Source organism: Cercospora kikuchii (genome assembly GCF_019650295.1).
Source record: "Cercospora kikuchii DNA, contig_00003, whole genome shotgun sequence".
NCBI classification, from domain to species: Eukaryota; Fungi; Ascomycota; class Dothideomycetes; order Mycosphaerellales; family Mycosphaerellaceae; genus Cercospora; species Cercospora kikuchii.
In genome coordinates this window covers 180,516-201,378 of record NW_025408584.1, presented here as the reverse complement: position 1 = coordinate 201,378, position 20,863 = coordinate 180,516, and the positions used below count along the sequence as shown (strand labels likewise).

General features: G+C 52.2%; 8 protein-coding genes across 8 annotated transcripts; 4 read left to right on the top strand and 4 right to left on the bottom strand.

The window, feature by feature from the left end:
• Positions 1 to 87: 87 nt before the first annotated feature.
• Positions 88 to 1,604, top strand: CKM354_000446800 (uncharacterized protein; the record flags this gene model as incomplete). The annotated part of the gene is made up of 2 exons (XM_044799705.1): positions 88 to 869; positions 926 to 1,604. 2 exons carry the CDS (start codon positions 88 to 90, stop codon positions 1,602 to 1,604), a joined length of 1,461 nt encoding a protein of 486 aa, XP_044655640.1.
• A 1,000-nt stretch (positions 1,605 to 2,604) lies between these two features.
• CKM354_000446700 (uncharacterized protein) lies at positions 2,605 to 3,272 on the bottom strand (the record flags this gene model as incomplete). The annotated part of the gene is made up of 2 exons (XM_044799704.1): positions 2,605 to 2,993; positions 3,065 to 3,272. 2 exons carry the CDS (start codon positions 3,270 to 3,272, stop codon positions 2,605 to 2,607), a joined length of 597 nt encoding a protein of 198 aa, XP_044655639.1.
• Positions 3,273 to 4,130: 858 nt separating this feature from the next.
• Positions 4,131 to 6,368, bottom strand: CKM354_000446600 (uncharacterized protein; the record flags this gene model as incomplete). The annotated part of the gene is made up of 2 exons (XM_044799703.1): positions 4,131 to 5,732; positions 5,784 to 6,368. The coding sequence occupies 2 exons, from the start codon at positions 6,366 to 6,368 to the stop codon at positions 4,131 to 4,133; spliced, it is 2,187 nt and encodes a 728-aa protein (XP_044655638.1).
• A 1,072-nt stretch (positions 6,369 to 7,440) lies between these two features.
• Positions 7,441 to 9,652, top strand: CKM354_000446500 (uncharacterized protein; the record flags this gene model as incomplete). Its single annotated transcript, XM_044799702.1, has 3 exons — positions 7,441 to 7,704; positions 7,829 to 7,907; positions 7,956 to 9,652. The coding sequence occupies 3 exons, from the start codon at positions 7,441 to 7,443 to the stop codon at positions 9,650 to 9,652; spliced, it is 2,040 nt and encodes a 679-aa protein (XP_044655637.1).
• A 500-nt stretch (positions 9,653 to 10,152) lies between these two features.
• CKM354_000446400 (uncharacterized protein) lies at positions 10,153 to 11,041 on the bottom strand (the record flags this gene model as incomplete). Its single annotated transcript, XM_044799701.1, has 3 exons — positions 10,153 to 10,254; positions 10,322 to 10,576; positions 10,637 to 11,041. 3 exons carry the CDS (start codon positions 11,039 to 11,041, stop codon positions 10,153 to 10,155), a joined length of 762 nt encoding a protein of 253 aa, XP_044655636.1.
• A 1,004-nt stretch (positions 11,042 to 12,045) lies between these two features.
• Positions 12,046 to 12,488, top strand: CKM354_000446300 (uncharacterized protein; the record flags this gene model as incomplete). Its single annotated transcript, XM_044799700.1, has 2 exons — positions 12,046 to 12,085; positions 12,148 to 12,488. 2 exons carry the CDS (start codon positions 12,046 to 12,048, stop codon positions 12,486 to 12,488), a joined length of 381 nt encoding a protein of 126 aa, XP_044655635.1.
• Positions 12,489 to 14,903: 2,415 nt separating this feature from the next.
• CKM354_000446200 (uncharacterized protein) lies at positions 14,904 to 16,916 on the bottom strand (the record flags this gene model as incomplete). The annotated part of the gene is made up of 3 exons (XM_044799699.1): positions 14,904 to 16,045; positions 16,098 to 16,377; positions 16,428 to 16,916. 3 exons carry the CDS (start codon positions 16,914 to 16,916, stop codon positions 14,904 to 14,906), a joined length of 1,911 nt encoding a protein of 636 aa, XP_044655634.1.
• A 1,245-nt stretch (positions 16,917 to 18,161) lies between these two features.
• CKM354_000446100 (uncharacterized protein) lies at positions 18,162 to 20,681 on the top strand (the record flags this gene model as incomplete). The annotated part of the gene is made up of 4 exons (XM_044799698.1): positions 18,162 to 18,843; positions 18,894 to 19,488; positions 19,544 to 19,620; positions 19,672 to 20,681. The coding sequence occupies 4 exons, from the start codon at positions 18,162 to 18,164 to the stop codon at positions 20,679 to 20,681; spliced, it is 2,364 nt and encodes a 787-aa protein (XP_044655633.1).
• Between the last annotated feature and the right edge of the window lie 182 nt (positions 20,682 to 20,863).

The following is a 20,863-nucleotide window of genomic DNA, read 5'->3' as shown; positions in this document are numbered from 1 at the left end:
TCTGTAGGTTTGACTTCTTCAGTCTCGGGCTCTGCTCACCATCCGCACTCTTCTATATCCGGAGTCTCCGCTACTTGGCTGGGGATCATGCAGATGGACAAACAAAATCGTGACATGGAAGGCCTGCAGCCCGTCCAGATCGAGTCCTATCCGGAAGCGGTCGATTGGAATCACAATCAGCGGAGCAACTCTGTCCGTGCCCCCGAGCCTCTGATCAGCGAGCTCAGACCGAACGAGGAGAAGCAATTGGCGTACATTGAATCCTCGACACTTGTGTGCAGCGATCGCGAAGCTGGTTATCCCGCTGGTGCACTGCAGAGTGATCCTACCCCATTGGAGTTCGGTCAGCACACACGACCAGAAAGTAAATTATGTGGACTGTCGAAGAGAACGTTCGTTATCGCAGTCGCACTCCTTGCGGTGATCATACTGGCAGCCGTGCTGGGGGGAGTTCTGGGTACCGTGCTGAAGGGCAACAGCCAGGAGCACGATTCGGACAATACCACTCAGCCTAACACCAATCAGCCTGCGGAGAACACCAACCAGCCTGCCGACAATACCAACGAGCCCTCGCAGAAGAGTCACTCACCTGTCGACAAGACTGGCTTTGCACTGCTAACGCCCGCTATTGGTACATCCACGTTTGCGTACTACTCCACTGATGATGGGCTTGTTGAGGTTGAGTACAAGATGGGGCTCTTCGCCAACGCTTCTGTCACGCCGGTCAAAATCACAAACAATGCGAAACCGACATCTCCACTCGCTGCAGTGGAGATCACGCCTCCTGGGTTGTCATTGTACCGGATCGTCTTCTATCTCGACAATGACAACCGCTTGAACTTCGTCAACACGACACTCAACAGCAACTGGTGAGTTACCATGCGTCTCTCCAGGTAGTAGAAGCTGAGCGACTGATGTATTGCAGGTCCGAACCTTATATCGTGTTCGAGGACATGACTGCGGAGCCCAATACGCGAGCACTTTCCGCCATCGCAGGCAGCGGTGGCTACGACGCACTGTCTGGCATTCGTGTGTACTTTGGCTCCAGCAACGATACCATACAAGAGGTGGGGATACACTTCGGCGAGGCCATAGGCGGAGACTTGGTCGGGCAATGGTACAAGTGGAGCGCATTCAGTGGGACTGATTCAACGGCCGGAGTAGCATCTGTCTTGGTCGATGGTGAGAGTCATGTCTACATGAGGAACCGTTCGACTGGAAGCCTGCTACGTTATGTGTGGAGCTACGCCTTGGACGATACAAAGTGGGACCAGGAAGGGATCGATGCTTCAACGATTGAAGAAGTTCATACGGGAGGTAGCATCGCCGCTACTTCCATAAGGGCAAGGGCAGACTATATCTTCTACCACACGTCGTCGGTGGGTGGAGCCACAGTCGCAGCGCTCTGCTCAGGAAGTTCCTGCGTGAATGTTGCGCCGGAAAAGAAAGGTCTTGCACGAACGGCGGTCGGATATTCACTTGCCGCGACTGCAGATAATGAAATAGCGTTTGTCGTGAATCAGGATGAACTGGATTCGTCCAACATGCTGTGCACGAGCGTGAAACGTGGAGGCGTAACCGACAGCACGATACTCAGCACCTAGGGTCACATTGGCCTTCGCAACTTCATACACATGCCACTCGCAACTCTCTCGAGCTATTGCCGCTCATATACTGCTAATTGAGGATATGGATCATGACAACTTTCCAAAACCCCGAGCTTCGAGTGGATGCGAGGAATATCAATAGCAAGTGCACTAAGAGCAACGTTATCAGTAGACGAAGCCGGGCCCGAGGCAGCGTCATGACCATTAAGGTCTCGCCCTTCTTGTGACCCTTATCATGAGATAGTAAAATACTGATTCAGTGCGTAAGGACGAACGCTGATTCCTGGCATTGCGTTCCAACATGCAGGCAAACCGAGATAGCGCTCGAATACCTATCACCAGTGTTGTCCCGCTCTATCAATACCTTTTCCGTCAATCTCCTATCTTGCCACTTAGGCAAGACCGAACTGTTTCCCTGAATGGGATTTATTGCCATCCTAACTAAGCTCAAAAGCAATCATGAAGTGCAAAACAATTGCACTTGGCGAGAAGACTCACGTCCAGGGTAACACCACCTGCTCACTATCATTTGTAGTTTGCTGGGAGAATACGCAGACTCTGATCAAGCATCAACTAGGCTGACGACTTACTGAATGATTTACCAAGCCAAGCACGATTGTTAATTGTCGGTTCTCGTCGATCGTATATCAAGGTAATGTTGGAGTCAAGACAGAGAAAGATCATCGTGGACCAAGTGTGCTTAAGTTTCTAAATATGAGAATATTTCGATGGGAAACCTATCAGCACTGGACTGATGATACAGAGTCCGGATATCTGATAGTGCATCCATTGATCGAGGGTAAGCGAGACTACAATTTAACTTCCGTCAGCTGTATTGCGAACTGCCCATACTAGAGCCTAGAAGAAGCCCATGCATGAATCCAAATGCCAGTTGCTCTATGTACTCATTACCAAGAATATACAAATACAATTCGACTCAACAGCACCTGCGCCAACCCTTCTTCTCCACGAGCTTCCATCCTCCCTTGAAAGCCATTTAATTCCCCTTCCTCCTCCCCCCATCCCTCAAACTCCCCACAAGCCCATCAACCACACTCCCCACCGGCTTCGTCGCACTTCCCACACCACCCAGCACCGGTCCCGTAACACCCTTCACCGCCCCACCAACCGGTCCCCCAGCAACTTCCTCTCCAATATCCCCGACAACCCCCAACCCAAGATCTCCTCGTTGACGATTAATATCACTCTCCGTACAATTCCCAAACCTATCAGTCAAAGTCTCTAGACATCTTCCATCGGATTCTTTTCCGACGCAGTTTCCAGGGGGTTTAGAGCAGAAGAGGCCCAAAGCGGGAGAGAGGGCGTTGACTTGGCAGCAGAGGGGGGTGCCGTAGCAGCCTGTGTCTGGGTCGGAGGGGGCTTCGGCTGCAGGGTCAAAGTGTTAGCAGAGGCATTTGGAAGAGGTGGTGTTGAGAAAGTGGGAGAAGTGGACGTACTGATGATGCAGTTGACTACTGCTGGAGTCAAATCGTAGCAGAGTAGGTCAGCGGCGAGAGCGACGGGGAGGGCTGCGCCGGTGAAAGTTGCTTCGCAGCAGTGGAGTTGGCCGCCGTCGGTGCATTGGAGTGATTCTTGGACTTTGTTTTGAGGGAAAGCGAGCGCGAGGCTGGAGTATGCGAGTGCGAGGAGGAGAGAGGAAGGCATTGTTGGCGAAGTGTCTTTGGTCGATGAATCGAATCGAATGCGATGAGATGAAGCTGTAATTGAAGCTGCTGTCTGCCGAAGTGTCTTGCAGTCTGATTGTGTTGATGATATATATCCACAGGTAATGGAGGACAGTATGAAGAATGACGTGCTCTTCAAACAACAAAAGTCCTGCTTCTTACACAACTCGCTAGATGCATAGGAGTCGTCGCGAGATGAGGTACGTGGCTATCCATATAACGCATGTGGTTGATTCATGGTCGCGCTGTCTTGAGTCGAGATCAGCATGAAAGGAAATTGAAGATCGTCTCCCAATGCGGCCGGAACGGAAAGATCATCAACAAGAAGATGTGAAGTTGAACCTTGTGAAGCTGACGGACCTGTGGCCGGTGGCTACGATTTAAGCTCACCACATGTTTCACTAGTCTGAGCTTGCAAGCACACCAGGTTGGTATGCGAGTCAGAGTTTTCGGCTCGTCCTCCGACTGGGCTGGGATCCCATGACTATAGCTCAGCGCCGCCATATGCATATGCGAGCGATTCGGAGAATTCTGCAAGGTACTCTGGAGCAGATCTGTGCTCACGATCGATCTGGAGCGTTTTGGCTGCAGACTGACGCTGGGCTTGAATTGGCGCTGCGTGTACGCTCAACGCTTCCTGCCTTGCTCGATCAGACGTAGGCGCCATCATTGCTATGATATCGATCAACCACGACATCTATACGCATCGAATCGGCGCATGAGATACGTAGCTCCTACATCAATAAATGGAGATATGCTGAAGCTTCGAAAATGTTGTCATGCAATCGTGTATATTCGTTGTGATAGAAGGAAGTCAACGCTACGAAGGTCGCGCATGTTATCCTCTTCGCCCTCCACTAGCCCAAGAGCTCGGCGGCGAAGGCAACGCACGATCACTGTAACTGCGAACTTCTAGCCGTCTGCGCTCTTCCCATTCCGGATGACGTTGTGGATTCGCTTCCTGTAACACAGACGGCTGATATCGTTGCAAAGCCTGCTGCTGCGAACGCCTCGCCCATGACAGAATCTCGTCAGATGTTACAGACATTTCTTGACTGTCGTCAGACATTGGCGAAGGCATGACGGGAGGTAAAGCAGTCCAGACGCCATTATTCGACTCGAGTCCTCCGTAGCGATGGCTTGCGCTTGGTATCTGCAAGGCGATCCTGCTGCCACGGTGGCTGTGAGATGATGAAGGGGCTGGAGATGGCGTGGGCATCGTGTCAGCTCTTGGACGGCCGGGTCTCGGTGGGCGGCTTGGGTGGTCTGCTCCTGCAGCTCTGTCGACATAATTGGAGAATGCGCCCTGACGAGCTACTGTTGCCTGGAAAGAGGGCTCCCCCGGATCTATCCTCGATATTCGAGATTTCATGTCCTCATACGGCGAAGACAAGGACATGATATTTTGCTCTCTGTGCGGAAGAGAGTATCCTCGTCGTCGCGTGCGTGACTTTGATCTGACGGGATGCTCTTTTTGGTAAAGTTCCCACTGCTGTTGACGTACCGCGCTATCGCGATTGCGGGTAGTGGATAGCGAGAGTGGACCATTTGATGTCACTGCTGTTGTCGCATCGCTCATGGCGGAGACGTGGCCGTCCCTAGTTGGTTGAGAACCTTCAGGGTGATCTCCGATGCTGTCTCCAATGCTCCTGGTAGTGAAGTGCCTCAACTCCACGCTCTGTTCCGATCCAGGTGTATTGTCGGCTTTCAAGTGCAACCATGAGCTATTCAATCCCAGACTGCCGGTAAGCGTGACATTGGCAGTGAGTTTCGGGTCCATTTTGCTCTTGGAAGACGTTGTTGTCGTCGTCATGAGATTCTTCGTCTTACTCCACATTTCGCTGACAGTGCTTGGGAAGCTCACAGCTTGTGATGCACGTTGTACGCTGCGCTTGACCAAGCCCGCGATCATCGGCATGCAGCAGCAGACTACGCCAAGGTACATCTCCGTGATGCGCCAGATTCCGATGTCGAAATAGTCCCATGTTGGATTTTGGGTGCTGTTGAGCCTGGTAATGAGGTAGTAAAACTGGATGACACTTGTCGCGGTGGTGACAAAGCCGACCAAGAAGGTGAAAAGAAGCCCAATCTTCTTTGGCCAGGTCATGCGTAACTGAAGGATTTTGCGCACGGGCAAGAGCAACACTATTACGTCCATTGCGATGTTGACGGCAGAGTTTGAATACAGCTGAGCATTGCGATTGACACATGTGCCTTTGAGTCCAGATAAAGCTTTCCAGGTGTAAGATACAGGCTGGCATAGGAAGATTGTTGAGAATGTGAAGCCGATGGTAGCCATTGCCAGTAGAACGAGGATGACCTGGCATATGCGGCGGAAGACGATTGACGAGTCCTTCCAGATCCGAAGATAGAGGAGGACGAAGGCCATCTTTGTGCCAAATACCACTGGCGAGTAGAACGTGTTTCCAATGTAGAAGAGCTGCATGGGTCAGTTCAACACCTTGTCATCGCAGGATGCTCAACGACTCACCTTGAGCACATTCTCAATCTGCTCGAACTCCAATTCCCATATGTCTCTGCCCAATCCAGCCATCTGCTCCATGTATCCGACCACAGTCAGACCGAGCATGGGAAGGCATGACGCGAACAGCATCGCATCGTCCCAGCCATATCCAGCTCCCCCAAAGGTCTTGCCTCTGGCGAGTAGGCGTAGTATTGCGCACACGCTCGCAAGCGTGAAGAGAGCAGTCTGGGTGACAGTAAAGACCATGACGCGATTCCGCTTGGGAAAACCACAGGTTTCCGCTTGGGCTTTCTGCCCTTGCAGAGCTTCCTTGATCGAGCATCCGCTCTCGACGGCGCATTGCTGTAGAGCAGCAGCCACTGCCTTGTCGTTGCATATGCATTGAAGTAGATCCGGGCAATCGAACTGTGGTAAGACTTTCGTGAAGCAATTGAGCGTGCACGAGCCAGCTTGCTGTCGTTTGGAGAGGAAGTCGTTGAGATCGTTGGGCTTTTGCGACCGGCTTTCGGAATCCTCGTCCAAGGGGCTCCCCAGACCAAATGGCAGGAGGAGAAGAAGAAGAAAGAGAATCACCCATCTATTCCGAACCATCATGGATGTCGCACAAATGGTCAAGTAAAATGCACAACTGTTCTAGGGCAATGGCAACGCCATCGCTTTTGGAGCTAGGGATCGGCTTCAGGCTATAGTCGTGGCTTCCAACGGCTAGGTCCAGTGATCAAGTTCAAAGCTACCGCCACACCGTCCAGCCCCCAAGGGTCTGGCGTAGGGTTTGGTGGCGAGTACATGAAGGAGAGTATTGCACTGCGCTGGATGGGCATGAGTGGCGGCATGTCTGCCGGTGCCCGACGAGATTGGAACTGTCAAGCACGTGGTGGCTCTTGTTCGTGGTAGCGGTGAGTGCGGCTCGAGTTTCGAGTGGCCACGGGGAATTACAAGCGTCGAACGGCGATGGATCCATCATTTCGATTGCGCTGAGTGCCTGCTGTGCTCTGGGCCTGACTCGAGCAGCTGCAGGTCCGATGCGGCAGATCTGCAAGTCTGTGACACCACAGCGCTCCGTGTCGCGTGGAGGAAGTGCGAGCAAGAGATGTTTCGGTTTCCTCCGGATCAACAGGTACTTGCGGCTACTTTTTGGAATTGTCTTGCCCCGCGAAAACCTGGTTTTGGAGTTCTTCAGCCTGGTTGTGGACAGAAATAGTTCCGTGCAGAACAGATGCGTCGTCGCAAGCGTATGTCCCCGTCGTCGCAGTCATCGGGTCATCGGGATGCGAGTCATCGTCCGCTCGGTCGATCTCTCGCAGGCGATCAACACCTGGCCGCATTCGCACAAGGAGGCCATTTGTCGTGATATCAAGGCGTCACCTGGTGGTCATGGAAGGGGGGATCACGGTGGATCTGATTTGTTGGTCACCCATTTGAAGAGGCGACCGAACAGCCAGTAAGCCACCTGCGCGGGTCCACATGTCGTCTGTCGCAAGGGTTGCAGACTGGCAAGAGAGATGAGTTTCGAGTCGCGGTGAAGTGTTTAGAGAGGAGGTGGAGAAGGTAGATGTAACAGACTCAAAGCTACGCCGACCGTGCTGCCGGCTACATCCTCGCCGATATCGCCCCTCCACCCAACTGCCTCTCATGGCGCTCGAGTACAAACTCACTTTCCACCATGTCGCCTCTTCGCGCTGCCATTCTCATCGTGTCCGAAACCGCCAGCCGAGATGCAAGTACCGACAAAGGCACTCCCGCTCTCCAAGAAGTCTTCGCCCAGAATGGCGGCGACCAATGGACGGCCAATGACACCAGAATCGTGACGGACAGCGTCCTCGACATTCAGCGTGTCATCACCGAATGGACAGATGCACCTGAACCTGTCAATCTGATCCTGACCAGCGGTGGTACGGGTTTCGCGCAGAAAGATGTTACCCCAGAGGTCAGTCCAGGCAAATCATTGCTTCCCACGTGTGACTCCGCATTGTTACAGATTCTTGCTCGTCCCGCGACTCGTTATAGCTGAGGCGACAGGCATCGTGTTACGGCAATTGACAGATGAGCAGGCTATCTCTCCGCTGATACACAAGCATGCCTCAGGACTCGTGCATACCATGCTTGCCGCCTCTCTGGCAATCACTCCGTGTGAGTCTTCCAAGACGTAAACATGCTGAAGCATTGCTGACTGTGCAGTCGCCTCTATGGCTCGTCCAGTGGCAGGAGTGCGGAATAAGACTTTGATACTCACCCTGCCAGGATCACCAAAAGGCGCCAAGGAGAATCTCGAAGCCGTGCTGAAACTCTTGCCACATGCGTGCCTGCAAGCAGCTGGAGCTGACTCACGGACACTCCATGTCGGAGGCGTGAAGAAGCTGGAGAAGGAGGCTGGTGTCAGCAGTGCAGCTCCAAACACAGCTGGTCAGCACGATCACTCCCATTCGCACTCGCACTCGCACACCCACGGTCACGGCCACGGACATGGACACCATCATGGCCCTCGAGCGCACACAAAACCCGAAGACCGCCCAGTCACCAATGACCCGAGCGCAGGTGCTTCTCGCAGATATCGAGAGTCGCCTTATCCTATGCTGCCCGTCCCAGAAGCTCTCACCCAAATTGCGGCCAACACACCAGGACCCAAGGTCATCAAAGCACCCGTCAACGAGTCGCTAATTGGCTCTGTTCTTGCCGAAGATGTGGTCGCATCAGAATCTGTTCCCGCCTTTCGCGCAAGTATCGTCGACGGCTACGCAATTCTAGCTTCGGATCATCCTCTAGTACCATCCTCCAAAGGCGTCTTCCCCGTTGTCAGCATCTCGCACGCTCAAGCAGGCAAAGAGATCCCGAAACTGGAGATGGGTGAAGTTGCTCGCATCACCACCGGCGCACCTCTACCTCCAGGTGCAACAGCTGTGGTCATGGTCGAAGACACTATCCTACGCAAGATGACAGATGACGGAAAGGAAGAAGCTGAAATCGAAATCCTCACTGACGCCATCAAACCTGGAGAAAATGTGCGCGAGCCTGGATCAGATGTCAAAGCTGGTGCAACGATCTTGCGTAAAGGTAAAGCCATCACTGCAATCGGTGGCGAATTCGGTCTGCTCGCCTCTGTCGGCACGCGCGAAGTCTCCATCTACACTCGTCCCGTCGTCGGAGTCCTCAGCACTGGCGACGAAATCATCCCGCACGACACGCCACGTGAACTCCGCCTTGGAGAAGTCCGCGACACGAACCGGCCGACTCTTCTCACAGCCATTCGAGGTCAAGGCTACGAAGCAATCGATCTCGGAATCGCATCCGATCAACCCGGCTCTCTTGAAGAGTCCCTACGCTTAGCAATGCGAAAATGCGAAGTCATCATCACCAGCGGAGGCGTCAGCATGGGTGAACTCGACCTCCTCAAACCTACCATCGAACGCCAACTCGGCGGCACAATCCACTTTGGTCGCGTAAGCATGAAGCCCGGAAAACCCACAACTTTCGCCACAGTACCATTCAAATCCAACTCAGGAGAAGACGAAACAAAAGTCATCTTCTCATTACCTGGGAATCCTGCAAGCGCGGTTGTCACGTTCCATCTTTTTGTTCTACCAGCTTTGCATAAAATGAGCGGGATTTCTCCTGTGGGGTTGCCGACTGTGATGGTTTCGTTGGAGCAGGATGTCAGACCTGATCCGAAGAGAGCGGAGTATCATCGTGTTGTGGTGAGGGCGAGGAAGGCTGATGGGCAGTTGTGGGCGACGAGTACGGGATTTCAGAGAAGTAGTGCGATTGGGAGTTTCAAGGGGGCGAATGCTTTGCTTTGTTTGCCGATGAGGAAGGAGGCTTTGAGGAAGGGAGAGAAGTGTGAGGCGTTGTTGATGGGAAGGATCGTTGGGGAAGTTTGAAAGTGCGGCATATGAGGGTAGTGCGACTGGGCCTTTTGGAGTTGAAGTAGGAGCAGATGGAGTTTGAAGGAAGCCGCAGGAGTGCGCTTCTACTTTGTCGCGACCGTGGCTTTCTGGTTTGTTCTCTAACGATACCAACTCACATACAAAAGACACCAAACTGCAAGTCAAAATGCTCGCCGAGCTCATCTCCACTCTCTTTTCGGTCTGTCGGTCCGCGGTTCGTCGCTTGTTTCGCGTTGTCTCTGGCGGCAGGTGGAAGTCGGAGCTGCTGTGGTTCCCCGTGGCGATTTTCCATCTCATCGCATTTGCGTGGATCTGGGCTCTGGAGACATTTGTGTATCTGGCCAACCTGAGCATCGAGTATATGGTTCACGTCATCATGACTCAGATCAACGACTTCAACCAAGTCAACGACGAGTTCCTCGAGAGATTTCCGCTGTTTGCGCTTCGGCCAGAGAAATCTGGTCTTGATGAGATTCGGGAGGCTATCGATGTGATCAAGAAACTCTGGACACCACCACCACAATCTCCAACAACACTTTCGCCAACTCGTCCGGGTCCGCCAACATCGGACTGTGGCCGGCCTTCATCGTCACGGTCTGGATAATCGATCGTCAGCTCCAAATACTTCTTCTTGAAACCGCAAAGCGGCGGAGGAATACGCACCTTCCATCTTTTCCTCTCTCCGTCGCTCATCGCCTCTAGCATGCCTTTCTGCGAAGCATATGGAAGACACAAGTCCTCCGTTGTAAAAATATACGTACAAGGAAACTCGGTCCAGGGTGTGTGCTGGGTGGGCTCTATCGCGGCGGAAATCGACATTGGAACGAGATGGCTCACAGCTTCATCGAGTAGCTTCTGGTCTTTGACGTCTGGGTCGTAGAGACAGGATGTGCAGAGAAGGAGGTCGGCGATGTGTCCCTGTTGAGATAAGTCAGATTAAGATGGTAGACTATGTGCAAGGGAAATGGTGATGCTTACTTCAACATTGATGTTCATCCCCTCTCCATTCGGAATTCCTGCAACAGTTCCGCCTGGTTGTGCGGCAATGGCGGTCAAATAGACCAATCTTTCGATTTTTGACTTCGCTGCTGAGCTCAATTCTGCGACAGCATCGCCGCCTGGCGCTCCGCTGTAGCTATGAAAGACTGGGATTATCCTATCCGATGTTGAGGCAAGATTCTCCAGAAATGCCTTGATAGCTTCAATGTCTAATCGCAAAGCACCGGAGACGACGAGCTTCTCTTTGTCGGGATTACATGATGGAAGGTCAATGGTCGAGACCGCGCAGCCTGATTCTTTCAATTTTGCTTCAAGAAGATGCCAATGCCAGGCTCGATGGCAGGCGCCGTGGATGAGTACGAAGTGAGGTGGATTTTTGGGCATGCTTCTCTGCTTGCTGAATGCCTCAGTGAAGGGAATGGGATGTGGTCGGATTTACCTTTGCTAGGTAGGCATTGTTGCAGGCTATATGGTACCCCGGCTTCCCGTGGTACCTGAGTACCAAATCGCTTCCGCAGCCATAGCGTAGTTCCCGTTACCCCAGCGTGACAATTTGGCCAATGTGAGGCGTGTCAGGTTGGAGGAGGTGATGTTTGAGAGTCCGAGAGGCTTTCGACGACTCGGGAACGAACCGCTGGGGAAGACACGCGAGATTCGGGATTTCCGAATTTCGCGTAGCCAGAACTCTGTTTGGCCGAGGAGCCTAGGCCCATACCGTGCACCTTAAGGGTGCACTGGGACCCTTGAATGTCGCGAGCTGCGCACGTGTGCCAAGAGATCGCACGTGTGTGTCTCGAGGAGGCATGTGCAAGTAAGCAATCGTAGACTAGGATTCCCAGTTGCTGACTACGCCCGTATACTGTACAAATGTGCAGCTATGGTTCTAGTCATCTTCTTGACTCGCTGAGAAACACTCGGGCCATGACCAAATATTGGTATTCAAGCCTTCCCGGCTATCTGATCGTATGTAGCTCAGACATCTCGTATCATCAAAATTGCAACACTCAAACCGTAGGTATGAAGCCCACGCTTCTCGATTGCGAAATGTGGTTATGGGAATTACATGCACTATACCGGAACGGCAAACTTATGTTTATCATGTTCCCTTGGTTGAGAGCTCGTGTTTGTCGGCTCATGTTCAAAGTTGAGGCACAATTGGCCAACCTGAGACATCTGTCGTTTTTGCATAGGGCCATAGGGTACTGGTGACGAGCAGAGAAGCGGTATACATGTCATCTTTGTCGCTTCGTGCATACGTCCATGATCAGTACATAAATGAAGCGAGATCCTCCGTCGAGGTTCTCATCGCTCAACTCAACGACCCAATTCAAACTTCGATTTCCCAATAACAACAAAACTTTACAACTTCGCCGCGACCCAATCTCAAGATGTTTCGATTGCTCGTACTCCTCCTGTTGTCCTTGCAGGGTCTGTCCCAACACTATCGTCCAGCAGATGTTTTATAATTGAGCTAATGATCGCGCATATAGGAGCACTATGCCTGCCTAAACCACTTCCTGCCCAGGACATCGAAGACAGGTGGTGTATTGGCAAACTCATCATCGGACACTGTCTCCCACGCCCGGCCCCAATTGTCAACGTAAACGAACTCAACGTCCAGATGAACGCGGACGGAACATTTGTCAACGCACACGACGCAACCATTTCCGCGACAACCGGCCTTAGTCTCAACAACCAACACCGCATTACGGTCAACTTCGCACAAGGCTTTACTCCTGCCGCTCATTCGGAAGTTCACATTCAGATCGAGGTCAACAGTCGGATCTACAACGATCCCACGAGGAATTACATCGATGTGGCTGACGGCTAGTACATGTACACGTTTTCGGACCAAGATTGGACGAATGCTCTTCATGCGGCTGGAGGTGGTGACTCTATCACTATCAAGGTCTCCTATTGGCCGAGCCAGGAGCTAAAAGAGGCTGGAAGCGTGACTTCGGCGAAGGAAGTTGCGAGCAAGACTTCGCCGAAGGAAGTTCAGAACAAGACTGGCGGCAAAGGCAGCTAGTCTGAGGAGGATGCTCTTGAATCTCGATATGTGAGAAGCAATAGCGTGCACATGCTGCATAAGAGGGGGCAGGGGTTCCATTTGTTCTAACATTTTGTGAAAAAACATGCTGTGGCTTCTGTACGGTTGTGACATATAGACCAAGGGTAATCAATTGCGTTTTTGCATGTTCATACTTGCGTGCATTGGGTCTATCTCTCGAGCTTTACGGCATGGTCGGTTGCACGTTGCTTCGCACGTTTCCGCCCCAATTGACCTCTGAGCACCCGAAGAATGGCCCCCTTTCTGTTCCAGGCGGAATGTCCACGTTAGCCCCACTTGCGGTGAGAAAATCAAAGACTTGAAAGCCTGGCGATCGTATCCCAGGCTGTCACTTTGACAGATGGTAGAATTTGCCATTGACACGAGGTACTGGCACCTATTGGCAGCATGGATAACGCTTGTAGGTGCCGCGGGATACGCGCAAACCGTGGATTAGGACAACTCTGGCATGAGAGAACAGTCACTCCATGCGAAGCCTTGACGATCTAAATGCCCGAGTGGTTAGGTGCAAGCTTCGCCTATCGTGCATTGAGCTGCTCATTATCCAGTTCAGGCTCGTCCGAGTTGATTGGAGGTTGGGGAAAATAGAGGCGCGTAAACCGGACAATTAGTATGTAAGCTAAAGAGTGATCTTGGCATTTTGGGGCTAGTGTTGATTGAGTGCTCACACGAGGCCTTGTCGAACACCAAACGACATCATATTTCTACAAAGCCTTTCCATACTTCGGCATATATATAGGAGCTCTGGGGATACTACATACTCCATCCATATATACGGTCCCAGTCGACTTCTCCGACACTGTTCCACGAGCTCAGAAGTAGCTATCCTTCTCAAAAATGCTGGTCACTGGCCTACTCTGCACATTCATGGCCCTCGCTATGCCTATCTTAGCCAGACACGGCGTTGGAGGTAAACGTCAACCCATCTGTTTTGTATCGTTGCAGCTTACGTCGAGGGTAAATAGGTGAATGTCGAACAAACGACGACTGTTGTCTATGCCATGCGGAGGAACACGGCACTTTGAACAGGGTTGAATGCATGCGTAGGTCTTTGATAGAGGGAATGACAATAAGATTCGGGTCTGACAAGTACCAATAGCGGACAGAACATCGACTACGGGATGCAGATGTATACGAAATGGTTTGGGCTGCAGTCTCAGCGAATTCGATATTACATGTTAGTTTACTATGCACATGCTACTTCCGACTTGGATAGTGAAACAACGGGCGGCTCTTTGTAGATCTCGTCTGGCAGATCGGGCTGCACCTGTGGGAGAAAGAAAGCTACACGTTTCAAGCCACTCTCGTATTAGAAGCTGCCGATATTGGGGCGACGGCAGGGAAAGCCCAGAAAGACGGGCTCCTGTCAAGCTACATGTCACCATGAAGCAAGTCGCTATGATGCCGTCAAAAGTGCCACTGTACCTACGCGAGAGTGGTGGCGCTGTCATCTGAGAACAGACTACCATCCTGCTTCCAGAATATGATAAATTTGGAGAGACACTGCCGAACGTCTGATCAGAGCATTGTTTACCTTCTACTGAAAGTGCACAATTCCTAGACAGTGGGTGAATATGTCAGCACATTTCGCGGTGGGTACGAGACAGCCAAACGCTGAGCCTGTTCTCACTGGAGGGCGCCCAGTCACACCGTAAAGCTCTCCTTGAAATAGGAACCCGAGCGACATTTTGCCGCGTAGCGACCTGTATCGCTCGTGATGAATCACGTATCTTGGCATTTGCCATGGCTAGCGGGCTCGCAGATGCGAAGTTAGCGACAGCGGTGGGTCCAAGCAGTCGGCCGCGAGCAGCTATACACGTTGCTTTGTTTCAGATTGGGTGACCGCATGTGAGTTACCTTTCGACATTAACTTCCATGCATTCTCTAATGCAAGTTTCGGCACATGGGTAGATCCGGCGCTGTGGAAATGGAGACGACTAGCACGTCATCCATGAGACGCAACTTGTGGCCCTTGACAAGAGTCCCACCACCATTCACTGGGCGAGAGATTTCAATTTGGCAAATGTGTCAACAAGCATAAATTCGGCGACTATGTTCGCAAACAACTACGCCGTGCCGAGGGCGATCCTAGTACTACGATTTGTTACTCAATCTACTCAACCACAACTAGCAGCTCCAGTAAACAGACTTGGAAATGATGCTGACTTTGTGTCTTCAATACATGCACCCTCCATCATCACCAGGGATCTCGCAAGCAACGATCGTGAAGCCGCCATTTGTCTTGACTGGAATCTTAATCGTCGATCCCGAATTGACATTGCGCTCAATGGTCCGTTCAACAGCAGTCCGGTTGCCGTCATCGCCGGGCGAATCATGGACGATATCGAGTACAAAAGTTGTCCCCTCCGGCAAACTTTTTGGCTTGAAGTCGAACATTTGCTCGCCGTCATTGAAGACACCAGCAAAGTAGTACCGATCCGCCGCATCCGACCGTCGTCCGACGATCGTGGCCCGGCCTGGATAGGACCCGTCGAGGAGGTCAGAGCTTTGCCACATAGTGGGGAGTTGCTTGTACATGCGCGCTGCCAGGTTGTACTCGGCGATGACCTCCGGCTTGTCCCCTGGATGCTGCCAGGCAGATTCGAATACGACCGAGCGGGCAAGGCCGCAGCCGACGGAGCACTGGTAGGACTGCTCACGCTGTTTCTCTTCGGTGGAGAAGACGCCTGCTGCAGTGTAGAGGCTAGGTGTAAAGTCTGCGCTGCCAATCAGGTTTCGTGTGAACGGGACAACAGTGTGGCGGAAGGCCAATGTGTAGAGTTCGTCTCCGCGGATGCCTTCTACTGTCATGAGATGAGGCCACTGTCGCTGTCGGCCACGAGGAGGAGGACAGCCGTGAAAGTTGACCATGAGCTGAGCTTCGGCGGTTTGTGATAGAATATAGTCCATTTGTTTGTGTGTGGCTTGCTTGTCAGAGAGGAAGAAGTCGATTTTGGTCCCCTTCACACCCCACTGCTTCATGTTGGCGATGTTTCGAGCGACGTCCTCGGTGGATCTCCATTGATTGGAGTGATACCAGAGTAGCACTGATACGCCCTTATCTTGTGCGTACGAGACCAGTTCTGGGACCCAGGCTGCGTCCCAACCCTCGTCCACTAGGACAAAAGGCCAGCCTTCGTTCGCGGCGAGATCAGTGTACTGCTTCTGGCGGTTCAGGTCGCGTGGTGAATTGATTTCGGGCAACCACGACCATGCAACTGCGCCCGGTTTGATCCAAGACATGTCAGTAATGTTTGTTGGTGCGGCGTTGTCTTGGTCAAAATGGGTCTGAAAGAGTGTTGACAAATCTCCCACGACTAGATTAGGTCAGTGAAAAGCATACTGGTTGCAAAAGCTTGATCTACTCACCAGCGATGCGCCAAGGGGTGAAGACTGAGCTTTGCACATTGACCGTACCACCTTCGGCGAGTTGCCAAGTATATTCAAGTGAGCCGTCAGAGTGCGTCAGTTGCGAGCCTTGCCACGAACCGTCAACGGCGCCCTCTTCCAAAAGGATCCATTGGCCAGCAACCGTGGTCGAAGCGTCCGCTAGATATGGCATCATGACACGTCTAGAACCCGAAAGGCCTTGTGCCACACTGCTGCGAATCCATTCGCCCTCGTATGACGTGTTTTCGGGATCATCCATCTATCCATACTGTCAACACCCGACGAACTAAGTCTTGGGGATAGACCAACCAAATACGTCTCTCCGTTCTGTGCAAAGACCCACTTTGACGTCTCGCCAGTCACCTCATACTGTCCATTGGGAACCTTGAGTCGCCAGGCGCAGCCATCAACCCCGACGCGAACATCAAACTGGACATCACGACCGTCGGCGGTCTGACAATCGAGAGACTGAGTCCGATATGTCGCGGCACGATTAGTGGCTCTACCAACTGGTATGCTGTACTTAATGCGATCTAGAGTCTGCTCTTGCGCTTTGCATGAGGTAAACTGAGGACCGATGTCTCCTCCACTCGTCTGGAGACCGATGTTCGAGGCTGATATGACAGTGCGACCTTGAGCTTGGCAGTCGAAGCTCAACTTTCCGTCTTGATCTTGGTTGATGATAGCTTGAATGGGGTCCAAGGCTACCGTCCACGATTCAGCACGTGGAATCAGTCCGGCGGAGGATCCAAGGAACAGGCAGGCCGCGCCGACCAAAGTTGCTTTGTGATAAGCCATTTTCAGAATGAATAGTGTTGCTGAGATGCGGACAAACAAATCGTAAAGGCGGTCCTGGAACCTCTACTTATCCAACTGTGCCAACCCTGTTCCTTCTCCGAGAATGTGGAGGAGCACGCGTCGACCTCATGTTCATGATTGAACACATTGCAGATCGTCGGGTAAGTGGAGTACAGATGTGGACACCTGACAATGGCTTCAAACTCACATAAGTGCCAAGGACCTGGTATTTCTTACCCCGCGAGTGGTAGGACATGCGTTATAGCCAAGCGATGGCATCTCGTATCAATCTTGCCAGAGGCGATGAAAGCGGGGTAACCGCTAAGTGCTGATGCGTCCTAGACTGCACGGATATCCTGATCTGGTGTGCTTCATTCCTGAGAAGTACCGGAACATCTACCTGGATACCCCAAATTACAGGTTCGGAAATAGCTCTGTTGACCTTGGACTGGACGATCTGTCGGAAAGCGCTCTGCCACTTTGGCGACTTCTAGCGGTTTCTCTCCAGACAGACGATGGAAAATTTTGAGGCATCGTCTTAAAAATAGGACAAAGACTCTTGATGCATTCGTGATGACGATGGATCCGAAAATTCTTAAGCAGTCAGGGACCACAGTATGTACTCATGTCACATCATACTTACAGGATATGGAACTGGAGGTCGATATGCCAGGCGAGCCGTCGCCTCTTGCTCATGTCTGGGAGACCACAATGGCTTGTGGACGCAACCAAATATCCTCGCGAGACTCACATAAGGTTAAGTGTCGTGAAAAAGCTTCCAGTCTTTCACCTCGTGAATGCATTTGAGTTCTGCGATCCATTTCCTATGCGTATGAGCATCATTCTAGGCACGAAATGCAAGTGGAGCCGGTGTGCCCGCAGCCACGTTCAGTAGTGCACGATCTGACGCCCGACAGCAGGGGCGTTTTCGATCGTCAAGTGCCTGGTTGAAGCGAAGGGGAAGTCGACACAAGGTTTGACGAAGTCGCGTAACCCACATAGACAGAACTAGCGTACCGTGCGGGCGATCATCCCCAGCTTTTTACCCGTAATTTTCCAGGGAAATCCCGTAGAGCGCCACATTTGATTGGAGCAGCACCTGTCACGCGACACCAGATACCTCCACTTCTCCACAATCTGAGCATAGGAATGCCTTGGCATTATATCGTGAACATCTAATGTCCGCACTTGTGAGTGGACATAGGCTCATGTTGACGATGCGGTTGCTCGATGAGCACAATCACTATGGCCCTCATTGCGTTCGCCGGTCTCATCGGCCTCTTCGGCAGTTCTACGGCCGCTGACATTCCTTCCCACATGTTGTGGGATGTCAACCCAGCTCCCGGATATGTCCAAGCCTTTCCGATCGGCAATGGTCGCTTGGGAGCGATGCTCTACGGTGGTCTCGATACTGATCTGATTCAGCTCAACGAGGACTCCATCTGGAGCGGTGCTTGGTCGAATAGAGTCAACCCTAAGGCGAAAGAAGCCTTTCCTCGTGTTCGATCTTTGATGGACCAGGGCGACATTACGGCAGCTGGGAAAGAGATTGAAAACAACATGGCATCCCAACCAGATAATCCTCGTGCCTATCAGCCTGCCGGTGATATCAAAATTACGGTCAATCACAACTCAGCTTCAAACTACAACCGTACTCTGGATCTCTCCACTGGTGTGTTCAGGGTCAGCTACGACTATGAGGGAGCGAGGTACACTCGTCGCGCAGTAGCAAACGACCCCCTTGGCGTCATTGGTCTGGAGTATACTAGTGACCAGTCTGGCAAGATCTCGATGGACATCACTATGACCAGAGACCAAGGAGCCTCAGGGGCAGAGTATACGAACGAAGGCGGCGTTATTCGGGGCACAGGCACTGCAGACGACTCCTACACTTTCACTTCCAAGTTTAGAGTTGTCTCGAGTGGAGGTACAGTGCATTCCTTCGCCCAAAGTGCCACAGATTCTGACTTACTACAGGTACACAAACTTCCGATAGTAATGGAGTGTATGTGCAGGGTGCAGATACAGTGACACTTTTCTGGGATGCCGAAACTCTCTTCTACCATCCGGCCGGTCCCAGTAACTATGAGCCAATACTACAGGAGAAGTTAGACGTTGCAGCATCGCGCGGCTTCAGTGCCATCCTTGCCGATGCTGTAGCAGATCACGCCAAATACTTTGATCGCGTATCGTTGAATCTTGGCAGCGCAGGACCCGGAGCAAACCTCCCAACCACCAAACGAATCGACAATATGAAAGCCTCCGGCGATGCGTCTACCGATCCTGAATTACTCACGCTCATGTACAACTTTGGCCGATATGCCACGATTTGTGCCACGCGTCCAAATAGCTTACCGCCGAACCTTCAAGGAATCTGGAACAACAACTTCTCACCTCCGTGGGGTAGTAAATTCACCTTGAACGTCAATGTAGAGATGAATCACTGGCATACCGAGATTTCGAACCTTCCGGAGTTGATGGAACCAATTTGGAGCCTACTGAGGCGGATGAACCTGCGAGGCAAGCAGGTCGCGCAGGACATTTATGGTCTGACTGGGGCAGTCTGTCATCAGTATGTACATCAGCCTTACCAAGCTACGTTACCATGAAGCTGACGTGGGCCCAAGCGATACCGACTATACGGGCGACTGTGCACCTGTTGACTCCGGTCCCGCGCTCACACTATTTACCCTATGGCCGCAAGGTAATTGAGGTTCCTTACAGACCGTGACATGCACTGATATCTGCTGCACAGGAATGAACTGGCTTTTGTCTCATACCTCTGAGCATTATCGATTCACTCGCGATAAGGCTTTTGTGACCAACACTGCTTTACCTCTCATGGCAGATGCAATCACCTTTTACAATCAATTTGCTGTCGAGAAAGATGATCGCTGGGACATCTACCCTTCCCTCAGCCCGGAAAATGCCTACTACATCCCGGAAGGTCAGAAGACGGCTGGCACATGGACAGGCCTCGACCGCACTACGGAGATGGACAAGGCGATCCTCTGGGATCTGTACAGCAGCTTCATAGAGCTCAGCGACGCCGTGGGGTCCTCTAACATGGTCCAAGAAGCACAAAATTTCCTCGCAAAACTCGCAGCGCCAAGCGTGAGCCCGACCACAGGGCGCCTCCTCGAGTGGTCTCAGGACTACGAGGATAGATGGCAACCCGGCCACCGCCACTTCTCTAACCTCTACGGCTTACATCCAGGCAATCAGTTCTCTCCGATCACCAACTCCACCCTCTCTGGCGCAGCTGGTGCCTCTCTCGATCGACGCATGTCTTCTGGCTCCGGGTCGACCGGTTGGTCCCGCATTTGGGCATCGGCCCTTTACGGACGCCTCCTGAACGGGGACAAGGCACTTTCCAACGCAGTCACTCTTATAACCGGTTACACGTTTCCGAATCTCTTCGCAATTACCGACGGCATCTTCCAGATGGACGCCAATTTCGGTTTCACGCACGCTATACAGGAAATGTTCCTACAATCACATGCCGACGACACGATTCACCTTGGTCCTGCCATTCCAAGTACCAAGCTGGGAGTCGGACACTTTAAAGGATGGAAGGCGAGGGGTGCTTTCACAGTGGATGCAGAATGGAACAACCAGCAAATCGTCGGTGCGGTCATTACGGCTAGTGTAGATGGTCCACTCAAGATTCGAGTGCAAGATGGCCGAGTGTTCCGTGTCAATGGAGAGGTGTACAGCGGGCCGATTATGGCCACCTCAGGGCAGACATATACTCTATCATTCTAGAGACCGAGGCGTCCAGACTCATCCATGTCTCGGTGCCGAATTGGTTCCACGTTCTCAGACCATCTTCCGATGCCACGCAGCCATTGTTCTCACAGCAACTCGCACCGAGTATGGCGATATTGTGAGTCGAGATTACCACTGTTAGATTCGCCTCTTCGCGACCCGAATATGTGGCCTTTAGG